At 33.6% G+C, this 27,810-nt stretch overlaps 3 protein-coding genes across 5 annotated transcripts in view; 2 read left to right on the top strand and 1 right to left on the bottom strand.

The window, feature by feature from the left end:
• LOC128162861 (uncharacterized) overlaps window positions 1-27,810 on the top strand; it is a 36,379-nt gene that overhangs the window by 3,748 nt on the left and 4,821 nt on the right. For 2 of the 3 annotated variants that reach the window (XM_052826277.1, XM_052826276.1), the window contains exons 1-2: window positions 25,798-25,929; window positions 26,944-27,063. In XM_052826277.1, coding sequence (XP_052682237.1) covers window positions 25,895-25,929; window positions 26,944-27,063 — 155 coding nt within the window. In that variant the 5' untranslated portion in view covers window positions 25,798-25,894. Of the gene's footprint in view, window positions 1-25,797; window positions 25,930-26,943; window positions 27,064-27,810 lie in introns of those variants that run through there. The other variant, XM_052826278.1, reaches the window with a different exon arrangement.
• Window positions 9,647-10,945, top strand: LOC128162862 (uncharacterized). The gene has a single exon (XM_052826279.1). It carries the CDS (start codon window positions 9,747-9,749, stop codon window positions 10,617-10,619), a length of 873 nt encoding a protein of 290 aa, XP_052682239.1. The 5' UTR covers window positions 9,647-9,746; the 3' UTR covers window positions 10,620-10,945.
• LOC128162860 (nuclear receptor subfamily 1 group D member 2-like) lies at window positions 13,745-25,546 on the bottom strand. Its single transcript, XM_052826275.1, has 8 exons — window positions 25,382-25,546; window positions 22,815-23,128; window positions 22,242-22,389; window positions 21,311-21,675; window positions 20,412-20,531; window positions 19,996-20,104; window positions 19,123-19,347; window positions 13,745-17,395 (listed from the first exon to the last, which is right to left on the bottom strand). The coding sequence occupies exons 2-8, from the start codon at window positions 23,124-23,126 to the stop codon at window positions 17,151-17,153; spliced, it is 1,524 nt and encodes a 507-aa protein (XP_052682235.1). The 5' UTR covers window positions 23,127-23,128; window positions 25,382-25,546; the 3' UTR covers window positions 13,745-17,150.

Here is a 27,810-nt window from a genome sequence, read left to right as displayed (position 1 = left end):
TATCCGATCCATAATAGCCCCAGATTAAATGAATTTGGAGGCAAACAGATATTTGTTTTGCCTCTGTCTAGAATGTCCCGACGTCATTGGATGAATCGCGTCAAGTGATTGTCTTATAAATTTCTTTACACGGCGAGCATCAAAATTTATATGTTATTTGAGCTGATTTTTTACACAAACGTTCAACCATACCTTTAATTTTCAATCCCCAAAATATCTAGAGTGCCCCCCCCTCCTTTGCCCTTGACGTTATATTACGATCCTACAATGGCATCCAGGTTTGCACAGTCGACTGACGAGGAAGATAAATAAAATTAAAATTTGGTACGAATTTAATTATTATATATTATCCCTTGTTTGTTTACATATCAAACATTAGGTCCTCGACAAAACAAACCACTTCTTAGATATGTTACTGACTGTTTACAGAAATTTAAGGTGTCGATAAAGTCCATAGAAGGCTCGGCTCCATTTTGCCTTCTATGGACTTTCGCGACCCCACAAAATTCTGTAAACAGTCAGCAACAAACCTGATAAGTAATAGTGTTGGATTTATACTCAGAGTACTTGGACATAATTTTCATCTTTAAGTATCAGTTTGTAACAGCAGAACGTGTCCTAATAGATGACCTTTTCCAGTTCTTGAAGAGTTGCCGCCTTTGCTTCTAATATATAAAAATCACTTATAAAAAATATACGGTATAAAATTCATTTCCCATAATTTTTGTATTCCTCATGATCAATTGCATCTTTTCCCCTGAAGCATTTTTAAAATATTTTAGTAATTATTTTTTTTCTTCAAAAAATGTGCTTGTCTCCATATTCTCTTTTGAGAGGTGGACAGACATAGCCTACATCCACTTCACAAGCCCTCCTAGTTTGATTCTGGAAAACGTGTAAATGTCGGAACCAAAAACGGTTTTCGCTTCGACCCATGTTTCAACTTCACAACGTGGCCACGACTTTTATTTCGTGGCCGCGACTTTTAATTTGTGGCCACGACTTTTATTTCGTGGGAACGACTTTTATTTCGTGGCCACGAATTTAAAAAAAATATCTCAAGCATATGTCCTTTGGCAGCCACCGTACCATGCATCCATATATAACAAACAAATAAACAATAACACGCTGTCAAATCGATTTCTCAACTTCTACATCCCGGGAAATCCTTTACTACTCTTCAATGCTTTTAACTAAAATCAGACTATTTAATACATGATGGGTATTCAAGGTTAGAAAAATTAGGTCCTAGAATGGATCAGATACCTTAAGGGGGATGTGCGGCCATCTTGTACATTTGAGGATAAAAATGTAACCATTTCTTGAACTGGTTAGTTTCTGCCCAGTACTGACCAAAACTGTTAAAGATAAAAAAAAATCAATAAATACAAGGTTCTTATGGTTGATGTTTATGCAAATTATGCAAACAAGAATAAAATAATGCCTTTTAATCACTCAGAAGAGCCGTCGAACTGCGCAGTGCAGACTTATTTTGAAGATTTAAATATCTGAAAGATATGAAGAGGGTTCATGAATGAACAACCATATGTTGAGAAAAAGTTTAAATTTTGCACATACTATAGCTGCAGCAAATATGTAACACACTTTAAATAGCCTATTAATTCAGTCTATATTGCAAAATGGCAATCAATCATAGCACCACTGTTTTAAGAAACTTGTTAATATTGCCATACATGTACTTTCAAGTGATTTTCCATGACATCAATAATATTGATAACTTATACATATTTTGTAAAAGGTAACGGGGGGGGGGGGGGGTTATTCCTCGTATGAGACATAAAATTATAACCATGTCGCCCGATTAGTCATTAATATTGATTTCGGACCAATAACAATCAAAATAGCATGCATATAAACAAACACAGGATCATAAACGGATCAGGGTGAAAGTCCAAGATAGCTGCATGATGAAGTCTGTCTCGTATTCTTTAAAAAATACGATAATGGAATTTCAGTTTACACTTATTTACATCCTTTGTCAAAAATGTCAATGTTTATTCAGATATTCATTATGATTCTGTGTCAGTATAACAATTTAAGCTGTATGGAGTATAAGTGCTGACCATACCGCTCGAAAGAAAGTTGCACTTTATTAGATATAAGAAATTAAGACCAAATTGATGATCAACGTAATTACTTCCGAAATAATAGCTTGATTACATTTATAGAAAAATATTTAAATTGCTGAATTGTAAATTTTGTCATATTTAATGTGATGAAATAAATACCAAATATTGCATTTATTTTGAACGCTAGTTACTTTTTGATACTGAGTCTCAAATATGATTTTCTAACCACTGATTGGCGGACTATACACATTGATTAGTTTACGATCATGAACACCTTATTTTACACAGTCTAATTTATTTTTCTGTTTTATCTGATAATAAATGAGCAGCTTATTATACACAAATTATTTTACTAGTCTAGAGGTGTGAATCCCCCCCCCCCCGTTCACCAGGGCCGTGTACCATATGTATACATACCCCAGATACATACGTCTCTGGATCAATAGGTTCGTTAGTTTACCTTTCTATATGTGTCATTGTCTCGGATCAGTCGTGTGTGAAGTGAAATAATGTAATAAAAAAAAATAATGAAAATAAATTTGCCAATGCAAGTGTTTTTAAATTTTATGATAATCGGTAAAAAGGCTACGAGAATAGCAAATTTTACAATTTTTCAAAATAAATCTGAACATTAAATAGAACAAAATGTAGTCGCATTCAAATTTCTAAATCTACAATACTTTAAATAATTAGATACTTTAAAACATCAGACCGATATCACACATTTCGACTGTAAAAAAATATTTTGTATAGTGTTGTAAGGGAAGTCTGGTTGACCTTGTCACGTTATTTCCGCCGAAGCCTCGTTATCGCTTAATTATATTTCTATTGATTGTTTTTCTCATAGCAGGTAACAGGTATTCCTTTTAAAAAAAGATCGGCATGTAGTATCATTGGTCAGCTCTGTTACTGTTAAACGAAAGCATTATGCATGTAATAAAAAAAATGATAAATAAGAAACATTGCACCGTTTTGTTGACTTCCGAAATATAAGGCATGATAAGCTTTACTTTTTTTAGGTGAATTATACTTCCAATTAATATTTTTACGCATAAGTGAATAAAATTGTGATTTGAATCATTATATATGTAACAGCATAAATGTTTTATTTCGAGGCAAACGCATAAGAGTAACGTTTAAGTCATCTGCATTTATAAATTAAAGATTTAAATGAGGTTGTTATTGCATAGTAAAAAAAAGTATTGCGAGGCGCAATGCGTGCACAAATAGCAATATTTGCCGGATGCCTCATATGGACATATTGTTTTGCCTCGGACTGGAATGTCGCGACGTCAATGGATGAATCGCGTCAAGTAATTGCCTTATAAATTTCTTTACACGACGAGCGTCAAATTTATATGGCAACATGGCTGACGTAACGTTCTTTTAGCTGATTTTTTACACAAGCGTTCAACCATACCTTTAATTTTGAAGCCCCAAAATATTTGGAGTGACCCTCCTTTGCCGTGACGTAATATTATGATCTCACAATGGCATCCAGGTTTGCACAGACGACTGACTAGGAAGGTAAAAAATTAGAAAATTAAGCTATGAATGTAATTGTTATATATATTATCTTTTGTTTGTTTACATATCAAACTCTAGGTCCTGGACAAAACAAAACAATTACTTGGCTCCACCTTGCCTTCTGTGGATTTTACCGACCTCAGCAATTTCTGTAAACAGTCAGTAACAAACCTAATAAGTAATAATGTGATCGACCGAAGCCAAAATAGCGAATTTGAAGCGGCGTTACTCTGTTAATTTTGCATCGATTTCGATGTGGGGTTTTTTCATTAAATTTTGGTAAATATATTATATTACATAAGTTTTATATCGGCTTGGCTGCAAGTACTATTTAAGTTTTTATGCATCTATCAATTGCTAAATAATATTTCCTTCACTCATAGAGACCAATTTCACTGAAGAAATGTTTAAACACCCCCCCCCCCCCCGTAAGTAAAATTATCGTTTGAAAAATAATTATTTAACTAAAAAAATATGTTTGAGCATAAATCAGTAAGGAATTAATTATACTTTTCATAGTCTGTCCCAAGATATTTTTGCTGCATATGTTCTTAGTGTATTCAATATCTATAAATACCTCTTGATTTAGACGATGTGCATTCTATAGTATCAAAAAATCCAAAAATGCCCCCTCTAGCTTTTCAGGTTTCAATACACGGTTGAAAAAAGAAAATCTACGGGGATTTTGCATTGTATCAGCCATTCTTAAGCCCGGATAACGTTGAAAAAAATTCGCGAGGTACTGTGGTTCCATTAATTTCCGTGGGTATCAAGTTTCGTGGATTTTCTGAAAACCACAGTTTCATGCTCAAGGATACGTAAATTCGTGGCCAATGATCCTATCAATACAAAATGTTAGTTGAAATTGAACTTCAATGAACATTTAAATTCGTGGATCAACTTAACAACGAAATCCACGAAAATTGGTATTCAACGAATATTGATGAAACCACAGTATTCCGATTGACTTCGAATGGAGAAAAGATATCCCATTATGAATTCCCCATTATGAATTTTTGTAGGAAATCTGTTTTCGTTCCTGTGAATTAAGAGGGAAAAATGATAATGTGTAAATAAAGTTGTCTTGGAAAAATTCCTTTTCATCGATTTCAATTGCATTTCTTTCACAGGTATGCATGTGTATTTTAATAAAAATCGTCCAAATGTGTAGCAAAATTATCTTGGGACAGACTACAGTAGATTACTTTGTTTTTTAATATCTGACCGAAATTCCAACATATTTGGATGTAAAATGTAGGCGTGAAACGGACGTTAGCGTTCGTAGTTCTTTGCATGCACCGTAAGCAACCATTGTTACGAGAAGGGTATGGTCTGTCAGGCCAGAGGAAGGCGTTTTATGGAGATAGTCCGTAGTGTTATTAAGGTATGATGGCAAATCTTCTACATGTGGATGGAGGTGTAAATTTATAAATTCAGACATTTTTCCGTTGGATGACCAAAAATATATACATTTACCATAAATCCAATAATTCGGAAAATGAACTCTAAAATAAACAGGTTAAGGACATGAATGAGATGCAGAGTAACGTTTTGTTGTAACACAATAATAAAATGAGTTTGTAATTTGGCTATCACAGCAAAAAGTACATATCGTCGTCGTAAACATCTCAGAAAATTAGAGCTACAACTTGAAATACATAGTAAATAAAAGAAGTAGAAGTTAAATCTAAATGCATTTTCCATCAACGTTGTGTGCAATGAGGAGGAATAAAATAACGTACAATCATGTACATTAAGAGATTGTGCCCCATTAATGCACCAATCAGGTTATATCATGTAAAAAAATAGCTAAGAAAGGGTACATTTTACGTTTGCGTTGGTTGCAGAATTTTAATTTAAGTAACTAATGCTCAAGTTAAAATGTATGAACACTATTAAAGGTATATGCATTTTATGCCAGCAATTGACTGTTTGATAAGTTAACTACAACAAAAATAGAAGCAAACGGAGACGATTTTGATCTTGTGAAAGCCATATCAAGAACTTTTTTTAATCAACATTTACATTTCAAGTGTCTCTGTGCAAGATGAAAATGTGTGCATTAGGGAGAAGTCTCTTAAAACTCAGCACTAAGCACTACCATAAATCAAAATGAATCACGTGATAATTTGCAGGACTAGGAAGAGAAAATACCAAATTCGACATAGTATTTTGCAGGATTGTTATTTGTTCACGACCTCTAAAGTTAGTGACATTCCAGATATAATATGCAGTAAGTTTGTGTATATTCTATCACAGTAGTATAACTCTCGATCATAATCGACAAACAAAATATCTAAACTAGCAGAAACGTTGCTTAAAGATCTTAAAAAGTTCATAATCAAGAACACAAACTGATTTCGCATTTCAACAATTTGACGTTTTGCATTTACGTTTTATGTTAAAGATATATTACATCACTGCAGATTATTTGGGAACAGTGTAAATAATAAGCGAGCTAACACAACAATTTTTTTCTCAGAATTCTCTTTAAAACCCGTCAAAGTGTCTGACAAAGGACTCTCGACGTAGTGCTCAGGATGTGTTAAAGTGTCAAATTTGCGAGAGTTCGGTACCCCCCTTTAAACTGTGACGTTTGTGATCTATATTTCTGTACAGCCTGTGTTGGAAAACATCTCTTAGATGAATCCACACAACACAACACAACACAACCTGGTGCCATTTAAACAGCGGGTATCTGTAATGTATCCAAATGTCAAAAACATTCATCCAAAATATGCGATCGTTACTGTAAACAATGTGACATTTCTATTTGTGTTCAGTGTTCTTCATCTAAAGAACACAAAAGTCATGAATTTGCTTATATGGTAGAAACACTAAACAACCATAAAGAAATTATACTAGAAGACTTACAAGAGCTAGAAAAATCCATGAATATCACGAGATTGCATCTGACTTATCAATTCAAAAAGCTGAATTGAATGAAAACTCTCAGAAATTAACAACAAAGAATTAAAAACAAAGGAAATCGAATGCCGCCGATGAATAGTTTCGATGACTTTTCACCATGGGCATATAGCATATAGGTGTCCCAACTCTAGATCCGCGCATGCCATTTACTATGATGTACCGTTACATGTACCTAATATGCTCTTAATATCAAACAGTGCATCAGGAGAGGGGGCATGAACATATAATAATGTGTTGATGCATGGTAAGTAATTAAAAAAAATATTTTTAAAAGCTTAACCAAGCACATGCGTAAACCAAACATCATCAAAAAATAATACATGAAATACGTTGAAGAGGTTGAAACGTGGGGTGTGGCTGTGGATGATTAAAGTTAACTAGAGATAAAGAATTTAAATTGAATTAAATTCACAAATTAAGACTAATTTTAAGACATTATCTGAATAGGAAAATTGACAACTTTTAATCGACTGTTTGATCTGTAAACGACACATACATTTTAATAAACAGAGACGTTTATGGTCTTGTGAAAGTCAAATCAAGAATGGCTTGCGTCAACATTTACATTTCAAGTGTTTTCTGCGAAATGAAATTATTAGGATTAGGGAAACGACTCTTTAAATCACCAAAGCCATAAAATAAAATGGTCACGTGATAATTTACTAGACTAAGAAAAGCTATAATACTTTGTTCGTCATTCAGTGATGTACAGGGATTGTATTTGATCATGAAGAATTAACTAGTCTCCAGGATATAATACGTAGTAAGTTCAATGTATTTATTCTGATTTTAAAAAATATTTTTGATCGGTAAGAGACAAATGAAATAAAAATAACCAGAAACTTTAAAGATCTGGGAAAAATGTAAAATTAAGAACGTGATCTTGTAAAAAAAATTTTTTAGTGTTGCTTACTCTGTTTTTAAATTTTTTTAGTTCATTGCAAAATTTATAATTAAAAAAAAAGATATAAGTTGTCTAATTAATTATGTCTTCTTCCAGATTCTTTTTCAAAAACCATTAAATTATGGACCCCCGGCATGGTGCTCAGGATTTATTGAGCTGTCATCTCTGTGAAACCCCGATCCCCTCTTTATATTGCGAAATTTGTGTCATACATGTTTGTTCAGTTTGTGTTAGGAAACATATCTTAGATGAAATTACGCAACACTAAGTGGGCTCGTTTAAAAAGCGGGGATTTGCTACCATATGTCAAAAACATTCCACAAAATATGCGAACTTTACTGTGAACAATGCGGCGTTCCTATTAGTGCACAGTGTGCTTCAAAAGAACACAATGGTCATGAATTTGCTGAAATTGTTGAAAAGATAGAAAGCCCAAAAAAAATCCATGCTGAAAAACTTACAAGAATTAGAGAAATTTATTTTTCCAAAATATCAAGAGATTGTATCCACCATCCCAGCTCAGAAAGCAGATCTGATTGAAAACTTACATAAGTTGACAGCTATCGACAAACACGGAGAAGACTTGCACAGAGAAATAGACACCGTAATTAAGAAACTAAAATCATATCTTGATGAAATGGATTCCAAACACCTGACTTTCCTAAATAAACAGAAAAATGAAATCACACACACCATTTCTGAAATAAAAAAGAGCATTACTGGTCTGAAGAAGTTAATGAACTCAAATGATGTTAGTACTTGTATCTGCATACAAATCCAGAAATGCTGAATTCAGAAGAATGCCTCCTAAACTCATGGCTACATTACCAAGATTTAATAGTCAGGAGATCGATGAAGGAGAAGTTATTCGACTGATTGGTTCTCTGTCAGCGTTATCTATCAAAACAGACGATAGATTCTTCAGGTACTGAGTCTTCTCCCCGGAACAGACCGTTCATTGATGTACCACGAGTCGTCGCTGAGATTTACACTAAGTATAACGATTATATCAGATTACGTGATGTGTCCTGTCTTAGTGATGAAGATATTTGAATATGTGGTAATGGCAAAATGATAAGCCTGTTAAACCTCAATGGGGAACTCTTGAAGTCGGTCCAAACCAATTCAGAAAAGAGGCCAGATGGCATAGCAGTGACAAGGACTGGTGATCTAATTTACACTGATTACAGTGATAGAACTGTAAACATAGTAAAGTATACACTGATACAGACAGTGATCAAACTACAGGAATGGAGACCTCGCAATTTATGTAGTACCTCTTCTGGTGACCTCCTGGTTGTCATGAGCGATGATTATAAACAAAAAAAGGTTGTGCGTTACTCTGGCTCTACCGAGAAACAAATTATTCAGTTCAAAGAAAACGGAGAACCTCTATTTTTTATGGGGGGTTTAACCTTATATGCATCAGTGAAACAGGAATCAGGAGATATGTATGTCTGACTGTGACGCCAGTGCAGTAGTGGTTGTCAATAAGGCTGGGAAACCTCGGTTTACCTTCAATGGTCCTTCCATTTACTCGGATGATTTATTCATATCACACGGCATCACTACAGACAGCCAGGGTCGGATTCTTATAGCAGATTGTGACAACAACTGTATCCACATTCTGGATCAGGACGGACAGTTCCTCTGCTACATTGAAAAATATGATTGACAAAGTCCATACGTTTTATGTGTAGACACCAGAGACAACCTCTTTGTGGCTGAATGTGCCATAGGTAAAGTGAAGAAAATACAGTATTACTTATGAACAAACTGTGTTTCTTTTTATAAATTATTCAAAATCGAGGGACCAAATGACGAATGTAATAGAAATATATATCATGGCTGTGGCTGAATGGTTCAATAGTCAATTGAAGAAAATACAATTTGCTTATAAAAAAAGTGGTATTAGCACTCCACATCAATGCGACCAAATGACGGTGTTGAATGATGAAACCTCTTCATTGGGTTATATTTACATGAACTTCAATCTGTTCCATGCAACGATATCAACAAACTGATGCATCAAATAATTATATATCTAGTGTTTTAATTAATTGACTGTTTTATAAGTTGAATGCAAACAAGCTTTATTTTGCTAATTAACCAATTAAATGTAAACAAAATATATATAGTTAAACTTGTCTGCAGGATGAAACCTATCCTTATAAGTTAATGATGAGTTCAGAAAATTGCCTACCAAACTTATATTAACTCTTCCACGTTTCATCCCTCAGAAGATAAATACGGAACATATTTATCAAGAGTTTGGTTCTCTCTTAACATTATCTATGGATTCTTCAGATGTTAAGTCCTCTCCACCGTACAGTCAGCTCATTGTTGCACCACAGATCATTACATCTATAAACACTGAGTTTAAATTCTCCAATAGATTGTGCAGTGTGTCCTGCTCGAATGATGAAGATATTTGGACTTGTGGCAATGACAAAATAATTAGACTCTACAACCTGCAGGGAGAACTAGTGAAAGAAGTCCAAACCAATTGCAAGTCAGAGAACAGGCCAGAGGGCATATCAGTGACAAGGAGTGGGGATCTAGTATATACTGATAAAGATGATAGGACCGTAAACATAGTGAAGAATTCACAGGTACAGACAGTAGTCAGACTACAAGGATGGAGACCTCTCGGTGTCTGTAGAACCTCCTCTAGAGGTCTTTTGGTTGTCATGGTTAGTGATGATAATAAACAAACAAAAGTTGTGCGTTACTCTGACTCCACAGAGATACAAAGTATTCAGCTCGCTGACAACAAACGGCCTCTCTATTCATCGAAAGGCACAAAATACATCACTGAGAACCGAAACCTAGATATCTGTGTGTCAGACTGGGGAAATCGCGCAATAGTGGTGGCTAATCAAAATGGGGAACTCCGGTTTACCTACACTGGTCCTCCCTGTACTATTAGTGATTCATTCCGTCCACGCGGTATCACAACAGACAGCCAAGGTAGGATCCTGGTAACAGACTGTTACAGTTATTATCTTCCCCGTATTCACATCCTGGATCAGGATGGAAAGTTCCTTCGCTACATAAGCAATTGTGATTTACAGAATCCATGGGGTATATGTGTGGACACCAGTGACAACCTCTTTGTGGCTGAGTGTGAGACTAATAGAGTGAAAAAAATCCAGTACAGCATATAATCAAACTCTGTTAACAATACCTTTAATCAAAGTGACTGGGTCATATTTATATACAAAATATCTTAAGGTCCATAATTATAGCCTCAACTTTAATGAATTTTGATGCATAACATATATGTATAGGCTTAATGCTCCATACAACAGATATAAATTCCATAGTTAAGTATCAATATGTAAGAGCGGAATGGTCCTAATAAATAATCTTTTTTCCTGTTATTGAAGAATTGTCCCACTTTGCTTTTAATCTATGAAAATCGATAAAAAAAAAATACCTGGAATGAATTTAGCTTTAAATAGTTTTTCTATTCCTAATGGAAAAATACATCTTTTTAATACCAAAGCATTTATTGATATTTTTAGAATCTTAAATAATGTTTTGTCTTTATAGACCTAAATACAATCTTTATCTTTGATAGGTAATAAAGTCTTTTGATTTTTTCTTGGATAAATCCTTTTCTACTCTAAAACGCTTCGAATTAATATCAAAATTTTAATACATGCTGGATATTCAAGCCTACTATGAATTGCATATCTTAAACTTAGTCTGTTACATCATTCTATTGTATTTATAGATGTCATCAAACTGTATTTATATATGTTTATTTACGTCTACGAGTATAATTCCCTCTATTTCTTATGGAAACTTATGGTTAATTTATAGCTCTATAGAAACAGCTAGACTGAAATCTACCCGGCCCGTTTATCGATTGGTTGAAATCTACAGTGGCTGAAACTGACATGACTGAAATCGACACGCCCTGTTTATCGATTGGTCGAAACCTATAGCGACCTAAGAAAAATCACGGTCTGCACGAAATAATAATAATAATAGTGAATTTTACTTACTTTTTATGATCAGTTTATTAATGAGTTAAAAGAAAGATGTAAATATAAACAATAAAATGCTTTCTTTGATTATTCATGTGGGTTATGAAGGTAGCGATTATTGCAGAAAAAAATTACATAAACCGCTAACGCGGGTTATATATTTTTTTCTGCAATGTTGCCACCTTCATATCCCACATGAATTAAGGATAACGAAATCATTCTTTGAGTATTATGAGATGATAATTTGGTCGGGGCGTGATCATATCCAATAAAGTCTAAAGAGCTTTATGATAGATCTGATCACGCCTCGACCGAAATTATCACCTCATAATATTAAAAAAAAATTATGATTCCTTATTACTTTGATTATATAATTTTAAGCCATGATTAATCGTACGATTACATTTTTAAATATAAATAAGCAAATCCCACTGACGCCTCAATTTGGCGTCATTTGAAGTTATGGGTTATATGGTACAAAATCGATACGTAGTGTTATCACAGGCGAAAATGAAAATATTCACAAAGCATTTTATTGTTTAATTAAATGTTGCTATTGTTTATGTATATAAAGTTGTTTATGTGATAAATGTTTAATAAGCTGTGCATGGTTATTTATCATTCTATGGCGTTTTTGCAGAGATTAAAGAGATGCCATTGCCATTATTGTCTTATATACTACGAACTTCATCAGTAAATTATCCGATTAGAAACGCCTATCAACTCTAACTTCTAGTCACAACGATACATTTTGCCTCTAATAATTTTTTTCAGATCAAAACGATGGTTTAAAGAACCTTCGTAACAAATTTTCAAAACAAAAGGAAAGCTGTCATTTTCAAAGCAAACAAGGTTTTATTTTTTGTGAATAGTATCCATAATCCACTCTAAATTAATAAACACTACCTATCCAGAGAAACCGGGTAATCTTCATGTATGTGCAATATTTTGAGAGAAAAAAAAAAGATTTAATAATTAGGATTCTTTATACATGTATCAAGTTAACTTGAAACCAATTAATGTCTCTCTTTGTCCCATAATGTTTTTTAAAAAACGTTCTATCTTGAAAACTGAAGGAGGACTTTATCTGTACAATAGGGGTACCCTAAATGCAATATTATGCAAAAATAAAAAATGACTAAATTCAACAGCTGGTACTTTTGCATTCATTATCAAAAATCAAAAATTTCAAGTAATATGCACATCTCTGATATATGTACAACTGATCAGCAAAAATAAAAAATAATCCTGCCTTGAAAACTGTAGGAGGAGTAATCCATACAATAGGGGAATCCTATTGGTAAAAACCCGAACGACTGACATTTTTACAACTGGATGTTTTCCTTCGGGTTCACATTTTTTAAGATTTAGAACCATTTTAATATGAGCAGGCTTCAGGTAGTTGTGTCATACAGCAATATGACGTAGGCTTGTCTGTTTCATTGCTTGCCACTCGGCCATAGCTCTCTGAAATCAAGATTTGTCTGGCTTCTGAGGTAGGAATACGCAATCAGTGCATATTTCACTCGAAACCAGAGTCATTTTCAAATTGTTTTGATGCAAGAAATAAATAAATAGTCTACGTCCTACCGAAAAACCAAACGGCTTCTCGGACCACTTGATCACTTACCAACCAAGTTCATATCCCGGAGAACTTAAAACATTTATGTTTATTAGTTCATTTACGTTTAAGAAAGTCAAATCGCTTATAATTAGAACCATTTTAAAAAGAGCTTGTTTTGGGCAGTTGTGTAAAAGAGCAATGTGACGAAGGCCTGTCTACTTAATTGTTTGCAACTCAGCCATGTTTCTTTGAAACCAGCAAGATTTTTCTGGCTTTTGAGCTAAGACTACGCAATCAGTGCATATTTCGCTTGAAACTAGCGTCATTTTCAACTTGTTTTGATGCAAGAAATAAATAGTTGCTTCCTACCGAAAGTCTTATTAAAATGGTTTTATAAACATAACCATAGTTTTATGTTAACAACTACCTGTATGCAACCGTCAAACGATAAGCATTGTGATGTCACTAAATTGTTTACACAAAAACGAACGTGTTTGCTACCCACTAGGTTCATAGCAGGAAACATATTTGCAAAATGTAAATGTAACGGTTTTGAAATGACTATCAACATATAACTCAGGTATATCGTATATATATGCAGTCTCAATGATTCATGAATTCAACAACTGCATGGCAGTTTTTTTTTCCTGAACATCGCATCTGCAAATAAATATGGTTTACAGTAGCTGTATCAGTATGTCGAACAAAGAAATAAAGACTGAATTAAAAAATCCATGATTTCATCTTTTTAATGGAATCCATTATATAAGGTATTATATTCATAAGTGGTATAAGATTGTCCATACAGTCAAATATCTTAGGACTTCATTCAATATAATTCATACAATGTATCTTATTGGAATCCAACATGATAAGAATCGGTTTTCTGAATAAAATATTGATGAACTATCTGCATTGTGAAAATAATTTTGCAACATTAATAACAGGTTATAAGTCAAGACATGTGAAAACTCTGGACTGTTTGATCATGTTGTAATAATATAATTATTATAATAGTTCATTAAATAATCAAAACAATGACGGACAACAAATGTTTTATCATACTGGACTGATAGTATACAAAAAACCAAATATATGGTGGAATATTTCTGCCCCCTACATGCAAGATTAATTATATCAACATACGACTTTATGTGAACATGCAAGATAATTATGTATACATGCAAGTAATAATGTTCAAATGCAATTTACAAATTTTTAAGTAAATCTGATTTATGTGTACTTAAATCACTTATTAATACACGTATCTGGCATCCCAGATGCAAGATGCAACATAATTATGTAGACATGCGACTCATTCATGTCAATATGCGAGTTAATTATGTGGATATGCGACATATATATATGTACACATGCAATTAATTATGTCAACATGCAAGATATTTATGTCAACTTGCAACTTATCACGCAGGTTAACATAAATAACTCACATGTTGACATATATACGTAAGTCGCATATCCACATAATTAACTAGCATATTGACATTTATATCTCGCATGTTGACATAAATATCTTGCAAATTAACATAAGTAACTTGCATGTTCACATAAAAAAGTCGCATGTCGAAATAAATAAGTCGCATGTCAACATAATTAACCGGCATGTCAGCATAAATAAGTCGCATGTCTACATAATTTACAGGCATGTCGACATAAATAAGTCATAATTTTATTGCATCTTGTATCTTTTATTTCAAATGTGGGCGTTAGTAAGTAATTTTAACCATATAAAAATCAGATTCCCTAAATAGATTTGTAACTTGCATGTCATCATAATCATCTTGCATTAAGACATTATTATCTTGCATGCTGACATAATTTTCTTGCATGTAGGGGGCAGAAATATGCCACCATAGGATAACAACTTCTATTTTAACATTGATTGTGCGTATAGAATTAACTATTAACCTAAAATTGTAAAATAATGTTAATTCAGCGGGGATGCATACATGAGTTTAATGAGAAAGAATAAAAACAAAAACATAAATAGGGACTATGGGATCATTTCTAACCATGACTGGGTCAAGGTCAAATCACATGCAAATCGGACCTTGCATATTTTCTCACGATTTGCTATGAAATATGGTTTTTATCCAACGAGTTGTGTGTTTTCTAACCCAGAGCCTTGGCGAGGTAAATTGAATAGAAATCACACAATGTGTTGGATCAAAATCATACACCATTGCAAATCATGAGAGATTCTTTTATCACATATTTATTTTATATATTGTTAAACCCCAGATATACATGTGATAAATTGCCACAATATGCTTATATAAATGTGTGCATGTTGTAATGCTATATCTTGAACTGCTTACAATTACAATAATGCTAGAAAAATGGTTACCATCTTCGCTAACCAAGGGTTTCCAGTCCACTTTGCTCCCCATTATGGCTAGTGAAGATGGAAAGATACTAATATGATGACATATATTAGTTTTTTAGGTATCCCTTTAAAACAATGTCACTTTCGCATCTACATGTACATGATTGTATATTAACACGTGATGAAATAGTCAAAATGTTCAAAATGAATAAAATTCAGAAAGCTGTACAGATCCGGTCATGTTCACGCCATACCTGAGGAGTTGTTTTGGTGCAGTTGTACTCAGGAAAACAAACTGTAAAAGGCACAAGGATATTGTGGAAAACAGCCACACTACACTATATACCCTCTGTCAACAATTAGAATTTTATCTAAACTAATCACTGGTTTATTCAGGGATTTTGATTATTAAAGTACTGGAAGTAGATATTAGATAATATACTTTCAGAACTTGCTCAAGACTATTAACTTAATATGCACAAAAGATGCATTCAACAAAATTTGATTTTAGCATTAAAATAGCTAAAATGGGACTTCCTATATCATCAGCAAATGCTATACATTATTTGCAGCATAGGATTCAAAAACAAATTATTTGAAAATTGTCACAGACAAAATTCTATAAGTTTACTGCATGGTATACTGGTATATCTATCACCAAGGACACTGAACAATTAGACGTACACATATTGTATATGACCTACAACAAAAAATCTCGAAGAAGTCTGGCAATACTGTAAACCAACTTACTTATGACGACTTTTTATCGCAATTAATTGAATATAAACTGTTTTGCAGCCACTACATTGTAATTTTCATGATCTTAAAATAATATGCTTGAGATATCTGAGATCTAGGTCACGGTGAGAATTAACTGCAAAGACGAGGCTCTAGCAGCATGGAATTCCAGTAACACTATATAAGGTTATTTTTCCCCTTCTTCACTTGCGAACAGTTCCAACCTGTTTTGAACTCGCCCAAACAAAGCTTGTGTTTAAAAAGTGATAATTTGAGACAATGGAATTTGCCCAGACTTGAATTTGCACGCTGACAATAAGGGCCAAAGGGGCGAAAATAAAACACAGGTGTGAATATTACCCTGTATACAGTATCTTGCAGTGTGCAAAGGAAAAAACTGATACATGTTCATTGTACTATGACTGATTCAAACAACAAACAGATAGATTACTTGATGCATGTCACAATAATGATTACATGCACAAACAAATTGAGCAATTGAGTTAACTTTGGAATGCTATCATTAAATAACAAAGATATGCTTTAGTCATATTAGTCACATTAGACGTATGAGCATAAAAGTATCAAAAATTCAACAATAAACACAGTGACATACCATTTGGTTAATGCATAATAAAACAATAATAAGGTTCCAACTAGAATATTTTTTGCATACAGAGATGAAAAAAAATACGGTAATAATAAAAAGCCAAAAAGCCATTTGCTAGTGTTCCTGGCTACATTAATAGTTCAATTCCAACACAAACTCTGAAGATAAAGCCAAAAAATCCTTACATATGAATTTTACATAAATTAAAGTACCGGTACTTTAATAGGATTTTCACATGCGACTGTTTTTACTTAAAATTTACATGAATATGTGCATACATTCGCAGTATAAAAAGTAGCTGCACGTGATAAAAAAATATCATTTTAATAACATAATAAAATATAATATTTAAACTTGTGACATTTTTCTTAATTTCCAGAATTTCAGTAATGCTGTTTTTTATATAAATTAAAACAAGACAGGACATGTTTGTAGTAACCTTGGTCAATCGATTAAAAAATTCAGTAGTTCAGGCATGTACTTTTGAATCATAGGATCTTCACACATTTTCTTGTAGAATGTCAAAAACTCTTCATTCATTTCTCTCAACTTCAGAAATACATTCATAATCCTTGAAAAATGAAGCCCACTTTCATTCCCTAGCCTCTTTTTGAGAAGGTACTGAAGGGCATCTATAAATAGCATCTGGATCTCTTCAACCTTGTCTCTGGCATCAAGGTCACACCTGTCTGTTAAAGAAAGTGAACCAATTACATGTATGTTAGATTTAGTATTCTGAAGAACTAACTAAACATTAACATAATATATTAAGGGGGAATAGAAAGACTGATTGTTCAATGTCATCCTCAATATTTCATTTCCCATTCCTCACAAATATTTTAGGGTGGTACATGTAATGCATAGGTATTTTTCATTAAAAAAACCAAAACCTTTATCATGGTTAAAGAGGGTAAAGGGTTAAAAACACAGATTCATAAACAGTCTAGACGGGACTCCCAAAACGGAGTTAACTCCCAAAACGGAGTCTTTGGCTCCATCATGCATTGCGGTAAAATGGCGTTTCTAATGTAAACAACGTGCGAGTTATGCCCCTTAGTTCTAAATAAATCTCTAAATTTGGCCAAAAACACGACAAAAATTAATTCTAAACTTTTAAAAACATATCTGAACGTTTATGTGTCATATTAATGTAATATGTTCATAACCGTTAACTTGTATTACGTAAGATTAATTTTTACAATGAAAAATTCACCCAAAACTTTGATCACGCACAACTACAGCTGTTTTGAAATAAATTTAACGCTTGGGTATGTTTATTTATCATTGTTTGTTAAAAGTATAGTCTCATTTTAATCTTTTTCATGCTAAATTATCCAATTATCTTGAATAATTATGTATTTAACATGGTTTCCTAACATCGCGAATGCCGCGAACAATTATAACTGTTTTGATGATAATTATCAGTTCAATTTAAAGAGTTATTGAATCTAGAGTGATAATTCGTTTCATTTTCTGGGCTTTTAAACAACCAATCCTATTTTTTAAATACCAAAAAGACGTTTTTAATCATCGCTAGAGCACCCATGTTTTTGTTAGTAATCAAAGCTTTTTTCGTTTACGCACTTATCAATTTGTAGGTTTGGTGATTTTAAATTGTAACACAATATCAAAGAAGTAAAATTTAATGCAATTTACCTTTTATTAACGATTAAATTCCATGAAAAACACAAAAATATAACTTTTTAGGATCGTCCAAACGTCCAACTTCGAAGAGAAATAACTTTCTTAAGTGCAAATTAACCCCTATTTCGTGCAAATACGATCGATAGTAAATTACATCCTGGGTCTTTTAAAACATGTTAGAAGTCTGCCAACACATGCAGCACTTTGCAAGACGATTTCTTGTTGACCCCATGTTTTCACCGAAAAATCGCCATATTTTGTTCCAGTGCGCATGCGTAGACTCCCAAAACAGAGTCCAAAATGCTTGCAGAAATTCACTTCCGTTGACTCCGTTTTGGGAGTCCGTCTAGACTGATAAATATTGAGAATCTATTTCCTCTTTTTACAAGAAAAATGTAAAACTTGGTGACCTTAAGGTCAAAGGTCATTTTGGTAACATTAAAGGTCATTGGTCAAGTTCAGATTGATAATAGATGATTTTACTGAACAAAGAGGTCATACTCTGGGACATGATGTAGGATCATTATTTTTCTTCTGGTGGTGGCAGTGATGGTGGGCGATCATATTTTTGGGGTTTTGGAGATACCTAACTCAAGTCCCAACATATAGTGATCAATCAATTGTTCTTCTCAATTAAATATATCAAATTTTTTTCAAAAAATCATTATTCCAACACACAATAAGTGTCGGATATTCTAGCCATTCTAAGAAACAACCTAAGTTTAATAAAATCTGAATTATCCCAAACTACAAGTCTTGATTTTTAATTTACCTGTAAAGGTGAGACAGATGGCAAGAATGACAGCGTGCTCCTGAGTAGTCAGGCTGAGATTTCGGACATCGTCGGAGATGTTGACCCACTTCACTGCCATTTCCTCGGATATATAAGGGTAATACTGTCGGATGGGAAACACGAGACCTTTGTATGTCATCAGCATTTTGGTCTCGGAATCAAAACTTCTGTAGCCCAGGATGAAGAAAAACTCCAGTCTGGCCGCTGGAAAGAGAAATTAAGAAAGAATTATGATCACAATTGTTGAAAAAACAAGTCTTTGTTGAAAGTCTTTATCTATCTTTCTTTAAAAGTTTTTGAGGAAATGACCTTCATTCAGGTACCGCACTTCACCTACACTTATACTTTTTAAGACACTGCGTCACAAGATGGCAATTTAAATGTTTTGTCAAACTGTTTATATCATTCAATAGGGTTGTATATATTCGTAGGTTAGTGGTTAATGTATTGGGCTTCTGAACCGCAGATCATGAGTTCGAATCCACCTGGAGCTTTTGTTCATATTAACTGAATTAAATTTTTTTGAAAATGTAATTTTTCATTCAAAATTGCACATTTTTTTTTACCTTAAATACTTCTTATCCATTATGATATCTATCATAATCAAGTAATATGGTGTAGTGAGCCACCTTACTGATCTTTATTTTGAGTCAAAAAAGTCATGAATGTAGCAGTGTATATGCTTAGATCCAGTAAATTTTTGCCAAGGAGTCAGAGGAAGAAATGTATTTGCTATAGGGTCAGAGGCCTATGTTTTGTTAATTTTACACTGCAAATATAAGAAATTTGAATTTTCAAAAGAAGGTGCCCCCTCTAGATATGTGCATGGTGTAAGTGTTTTATTTCGTTTACCTTTAAGGAGCTTAGCCTGGTCTGTGGGTGGGAGATCTGAGAATCCTGGGAGACCATGGGTGAAGCGAACATACTCCTGGACCAGTATGCCAAGTTCATCTCTTATCACCTGTTACAATGGCATAAACAAGCTTCAGTTCTAGATAAGGCCTAAAAATTAATCTTTAGATTCTCAGGCGATACATATCAAAATATAATTTGGCAGCTAGACAAGATTTTTTTGAATTTCTATTTACTATACAAGATATGCAAATCGGAACAACTCAATTTTCATAGCTATTCCTTTTCAATACGGAAATAAAAATTAATCAATGTGGCACCAGTTGACCTAATGTGGCTGCGGCTGGGGCCTGAGAACAAATACATTATTTTTTCCATTTTTTTTCTTGCCTAACAATATGCTGTTTTTATCGTACCTCAAAGATTTCCATCCGCCCGTCGATGTCCATCTGCGTGTTACTGTAGATTTCACTGTAGACACCGGCGGGGACTGGGTCCATGTTCCCAAACACCTCCACTTTCTTCATGTGCTTCTCCTATAAAAAAACCCCCCAAAAACATGGATTTATTTGGAGACTGGGAAGTCAACAAATTAACCATCAGATCTGCCTTAAACCTTAACGTAATAAAGTTTTGTCCTTAAACTAACATTTAGTACAGAAAAAAAATCCAAAATCTTATCTTTTAGTTTTTTATATTAATTTTTAATACAGAGCTCTTCTTCTTTGGAGATTTAAATACCGACAAACCATCGTCTAAAAACAGCCTCGACCCACGAGCCCTCTTAAAATCTAAGGAAGGAAATTTTCTTTTTTTGGAAACATAATTTGGTGGATTTATTTGTTGCTTTCATTGAATAAATGGATTATGCAACTATAATTGAACCATCACGAATTCTGATGTTTCCACCATAACTGCAATTATTACAACTGTCTGGTGCATGCAGCTTAATACTCGGCAATTTTTTAAACATATTAATGTGTAATACACTGACGATCTAAACAAAATTTTGGAATGCTAAAAAACCTGTGTCAACATGGTCAAAGATCTGGTCAATGCTTAAATTAATACTTACTGTATTTTGGGATTAGGGAAAACTTTAAATTTGCTAAAAACATGAAAAACTTCAAGTTTTCTTTATTGAAAAAAAAATAACTGAAGCATTTGTTCTTCTGTGGTCAAAATCATTTTTTTTTCACATATTTGCTCACTGCATGTATATATGTTAACATTTTTTTTATCAAATTTTTTTTTAAGCGATAGGGTGGATGGAGGAGGGGAACCAGCTAACTACATGTAACTATAATAAACTCACATATCCCTCCTTGAGGATAGCCCTTGCTTCATCATCACTTAAAGACATGATACGTGGAGTGAGCTCATGGTATCCCCTGACGATTCTCTCCAACAAATCGGTCATCTCTTTGCTCGCCTCCTTGTCACTATCTGACCTTGACATTTCACCTTCGACCTCCATAGCTGAGGAATTTTCAGAATGTGTGGCACTGGCTGATTCTTCTTCTGGTTTTGGAAATGTTAAGTCCAAACATTTAATGGCTGGTTCCTGATTTGGCCCTTGACCCTGGCTGACCTTTGAAGTTGAACTGTCTTGTTTCAGACGCTTCATTTCCTCAATAGCTCGGGCACGCTCAGTGGCTGTGTATCTTCCTTGACGGATTCCTGGTCAAAAATCAAAGTATTAATATGTCCATGGCACTCAATCATATATAACTATTGTATACAGATTTAACATCATAACTACCCAGCAGATATGAGAGTAATACCTGCATGTGGAAGACCGAATATCAACTTCACATAAATCTACAATATTTATAGGATATGGATATAATTAAAATTTTCTTTAAGATTCATCTGTGACCTTTCCCGTTTTTTATGACAATTTTTCAGAGAATGAATTATTTAATGAGGAATTACTCAGGAATCAGTATCTTAAAATCAAATGTGCCAATTTTTCAGAGAGAGCAATCTTCCAGAACTCTTGGCAAATATATTGCTGAGTTGCTACTAGTAGTTTTACCATATTTCTTATCATTCATGTTACAATATAATGTTATACATCATACTCATTGAAAAAAATAAACCACAAAGGCACATAAAGTGCAAAAATACATGCGTATTGAGAGATGCTCATTGGTAATTATATTCTTAATAGCCAGGCAGATTGACCATCAATGAGATGAATCCCCTGAACAATCAGTAACAAAGTTTAAAGTAATTTTATTTACCTTCACGACACATTCCGCAATCCAGGCACTTTTGCATCCGACAAGCAGAACACAGAGAATTCTTCTTATTATCCGAGTTCTCGAGACATTTTCCGCCTTTGTTGCACTTGTAGGGAACATTTCTTTGGAGATATCTTCGAAAAAATCCCTGAAAAAAATATACCCCCGGTAAATTAATTAATATAAAATTATATGTATTGTCAGGGTTGTCTCTAAGACCCAGGAGGCGGGGAATTCCCGCCTTAATTACCCGGCTATTATTGCATTTCAACACAATGTAGTTATAAGCAAGACCCCCAGACCCCCCCCCCCCCCCTTTATTTTTTTATTTCTTCCTTCTTCTTCAATTTTTAGAGACAACCCTGATTGTCATTATTATTTCTGATATAAATTAAAAGTTGACTGAGATGATATGATATGTAAAAGTGGTAAGAGTGTGGAGTGAGGGGTGTGTTTTATTTTCAAGGCATATCTCTCCCCCCCCCCCCCCCCCTCTCTCTCTCATTAAATCATGAATCCTCAACATTAAATGCATGGTAAAAAATAATGAAAATAACTGAGCCTTTCACATACCTTGCAAGCTTCACAGCTATTGACTCCGTAATGATTCCCAGAAGCCTTTTTCCCACAAATTTTACAGGGGGGCAACTCTAGTGGAACAGCATCAGGAATATACTTATCTCTCTTCTTCCTTTTTTGCTTTAGTGGTTCGGAACTAATTTCTGAACAGCTAATCTCCTTCATCTGTATGCTGTCTGCTTCCTGTGATTCTGAAGGATTCTGGGAGGGGATATCATGGCCACTGTCTGTGTTCGAGGTAATGGTGTCTGATTGGCAGACAGATTCTGATGGTAAGACAGTGGTCATCACAATATTTTTCTCCATTGCTGCAATAGTCCGTCACATCCATAAAATTAGAATACTAAATACATGTATACTGTTGGTTTACATTCATAATATAATGGAAAATTTCAAATGGGGGGCGGGGGGGGGGGGGGGGGGGGGGGGGGATAATTCAATTATAATATAATTGAAATAATTAATTCAATTTTTTTATTTTTTTTTTAAATTGCAAAACATTAATACAGTCTCTGCAGGGCTATTCTATGTTGTTCTTTTTAAACTTTCTACACTTTCAAATGGTTTTGTCCAAACTTGAATTCACCTATGTCTATTCACTATTAGAAAAAGATACATTTTCTAATTAGCAGTTTCATGTATTTCAAAATTGTTTGAATTCGATCAGGCACTTGAGAATGTTGAGAGTGAAGTTCTCACTATAGACCACATGCGTATACAAAAACTAAAAAAAATATACTCTATACCAGTCCTATGATCTTGAAAATCTTCTCTATGAGGGAGGAAAAAATGGATCACTTCAAGTGAAGTGACTACACAGCTACCATACTGGATTTCGTTGTTATATCTACTTAATTTCAAATTTGCAAATTGTTCGCATCTTTGCAACTTTGACAGAAATTGTCAAGTGATGTCTGCATATATGACATTTTAATGCAGATTAAGGGCACGACATTAAGGGGTATGAATGCATACAAAGGCTCATCCAACTTCTGCATAATTTTTATACATGCAAATAAATAGTATTTCGCTTCGCCCTTAACACAGTCAAATACTGGGGTGCAGCCAAGTACTATTTCTTACCAGTGCATTGTTACATAATTTTATATATTATAAAATTTTGTGTGTTGATAAAGGTGAAGTAACAAATGCACTGGCGAGAAATGGTTCTCGGCGAGAACTGATCGTACGCTAGCTGCAATAATGTACCCCTCTCCCGATTTTTTTTTTTTTTTTTTTGGGGGGGGGAGAGGGCTACAACTCCATAGGATCTCCGTAATGGTGCAAGTGCGGGAGTGATTCACTCCCGCAACGATTTCGTCTCAAATCGTACATAAATGACAGTAACATTTGCATTTCTTACCTGAACTCAAACATTGTAGATGTCTATGGCATAAATTAATCCAAAATTATCAAGTATAGTCAATATATCTGTTATTTTTCGTGTATGTCAACAACGAAAGTTGAATTTGTCCGCCATGTTTACTGACCTTGACCGGTTTTATTTTGGGACAGCCAATGAGAAATCAGGAGCGGATCTTGAACTGAATATAGGAATTCCCCTATTTTAAACATAATTAACGCGGTAAATATGAATTTTCCATTATATACCATTTCCTTAAATGATGTTTTAGTGATATAACGAGGTAACTCCGATTATTTACACTGACTTTCACGTTAACAAGCCCATCAAAACTCCAAGCGTACATCCCATAAAATCACGCGAGAACTGTCATGGCTGCTGAAAAAGACGACTGGTAAACATGCTGATGTGTTTTATCTGGTTTTGGTTTATATACGGTTAATTTGTTCAACCTGAATTAAAAAATCATTTTATCTAAAGGAAGTCAAATATAAAATCGATCTTTTTAAACCGAAGTCAGCCGCATTAAAAAATTAATTTTGCACCATTACGGAGATCCTGTGGAATTGTAGCCCTCTCCAGTAAACATCAGATATAAAAAATCGGAGAGGGCTACATTATTGCAGCTAATCGTACGCCAGTTTATTACTATGCAGTAATCTTATCCACTGAAACAATTAACCATATTTGACCCTGCAAAGGGAAATGTTTTGTTGTTAAAAAAATTGTTGTAAAAAATGTGAATGTCGTCTGTTAATTTTATACCTGTTGATCTGTAGTTACAGTACCAATCAGACCCAACCTAACACCAGAGTAAACCCAAGGTTCACTTTTGGGTTTTACTTTTAGAAAATTTGGGTCCACTCAGGGTTTACTCGGGAATTGCATCTGCGGTCATTTGTTTGCACTGAAGTGTGAAGCAGACCTGTTTTTTATCTTACCATCTTACTGCCTGTAATTACTACCCTTTGTATATTCCGAATACACAATTATAGCGTCTGTTTCAGGGGTATACTTCTGATTGGGGTTTACTTTCTGTATCCACTCTAGGTTTACTCTTGGTCCACTCTAGTAAACCCAAAGTAAACCCAGAGTAAACCCAGAAAGTAAACCCAGGGTTTAGTTGGGGTTTACTTTCAGTTAGGTTGGGTCTGATCGGTACTGTAGTCTGTACGTGACAATTTAGTTCAACACTGACCTAAAATCCTATGAACGTCTCACAAATGTCACGTATAATCATGACAATGATGTCTTTTTTATATTGTTGGATCCAATATCATCAATATTCACTGAAAATTTTGATCTCCGATCATCTCGTGAAGTTTGTTTGGATTGCAACATATAAAGTTCCGGTGATGCTGTTTTGATTAAATAGATAAGTCGTACATAAGTTAAAAGATGTTTTTGCGTGTGTAGATCTAATGCATCTGTATCACACCTTTATGGTTTATTATTTACTCTCATTTTACTTTTGAAAAATTATCACATTGCAATCTGATAAGAGGCTAACGTTAAAACAAATATTTGATTATAAAAAAATATGTCCTAAATTTTCTGATGATAGATATATGTATGTAGATAAGTAAATTAAAGTGGTAGAATAAATATGTGTGTCACATCCCGGTTGGTGCACTTGAAACTTATCAGTCACTTGAAAAATAGGGGTGCAGTATAAAATTCCAGGAACGAGTTATCTAAACATTTCTCCCACATGGCGTCCGGCGATTCCAAAATGGCAGACAAAGAGTAATATTTTTTAATATCTTTATTGTATTCATAATTAAGAGCACTTGAGATGGAGTTTAAGAGAATAAGAATCTTAAATAACCCCATTTATCATTTGCAGAAGTTTTTAGCGAAAATATTATATTTCATTTCAATAAGGAAAATGAAAATGGAATTTCCCGAACATTCTGTAGTTATCATGGTTTTAAGTGCACTTTGTCATCTTTTGTAGGCGAAACTAGGATTAAAAAGTTAACCATCCGTTTGAATTTATGGAAAGAAATACATTAAAGGGTTTTCAATTTCCTCATCAGCTCATGTTTGTTCTAATGTCACATTGTCAAACACTCTATCTTAAGTACCTATGTAATGTGGGTGTATTCGTTTGCTACCTCTATAACTGGTCCAGGATATCTTCAGCAGCTACTTGCTTTTTGGAAAGTAGACTGCAAACAATTAAATTGGGATTACTCTTGCAGCTCTCTAATAGACCAAACAAATACATTTACTCCCTCTTTTTACCTTTATTATAGGCTTTAGTATTGGCAGCTACCTCACAATACGATACGTTTCACGGTATATTGATGTGATACATCATGTATTATGATTTAGTTTTCAACAATAAATAAACTGATATCTAAATCAATAAACAAGAGATATAAATTTAATTAGTTAGAACAAAATTTACAAGTCATTACTAGCGTTGATTGAAATTTCTGAATGTCTTCATGTTATGTATACGATATATATATAACTATTGAAGTGTATCAGGATATACATGTGAGGATACGTACGTGTATCATTAATCAAGGGCCCTCGCGATCAATGTATTTCTGTAATGTTACAATTCTAATGTTTAACATTGAAATACTCTTAAACATTCAGACATTTAGGCTGACATGAAAATGAAGCAGAGATTTAGCTGAATTATCATGTGTAAAGTTACATTTGTTGACAAAATGATAGAAAAATGATTTTGAACAATTTATGCTTCTTTAAAGATTTCTCAATTATTTGTTATCCTATTTATTTCAGTAAATCTCTACACGCTCCTATGGAATGGGCTCAAAGAAAAGACAAACTGTATCTGACCATTGATGTGGACGATGTTGTAGAACCTCAAATAGAGCTCACTGAAACGACGTTAACATTTAGGTAAGCAGATAAGAGGTTGCTCATTCAAGCAAACATACAAGTAAGCAGACAAATGGATAGTAGAACCCCAAATACTCTTTGTAACAACGTTAAAATTCAGACAGATTGAGATTGATAGTAGAATTATTATTAAAATAAAATTTATATAGTGCAAAATATATATATATATATATATATATATATATATATATATATATATATATATATATATATATATATATATATATATATATATATATATATATATATATATATATATATATATATATATATATATATTAAATAAGAAAACACGAAAAACGTTCAATATAGCTTAAGCGCTTTCATTTTAAAATCTTCAGAAGCTATATAATGGTATCATATATATATATATATATACAGAATCCTAAATAGTCTTAAAAGAGCTCAACAAAAAGACATTACCATTCAGATAATGTAGACAGGTGGATAGTAGAATCCCCTTATAAAGCCCACTGAATTGATGTTAAAACATTCAAGTAAGCAGACACTCTGACAGGGGTTGGTCTTTACTTGAGGTTGGAAATTTAAGTCTTAGCACTTAGGCAGACCTTCTCTAAGAGATAGATTAATGCTCAAAGCCTAATTTGTTGGCCTGTTGACAAATAGCCGTCTTAACTTGTTAAGTGCATTGCATAAATTATAGCATAGAAATGGTTTGTAAAAGTTTACTGTTACCATGGTTACATAAATACAAAGTACAAGTATGTAGTTATTATAGTTTAAAGT

This window comes from Crassostrea angulata, chromosome 9 (genome assembly GCF_025612915.1).
Source record: "Crassostrea angulata isolate pt1a10 chromosome 9, ASM2561291v2, whole genome shotgun sequence".
In the NCBI taxonomy this organism is placed as follows: domain Eukaryota; kingdom Metazoa; phylum Mollusca; class Bivalvia; order Ostreida; family Ostreidae; genus Magallana; species Magallana angulata.
Note: the sequence above shows the minus strand (reverse complement) of the source record. Positions and strands in the feature narration are given on the sequence as shown.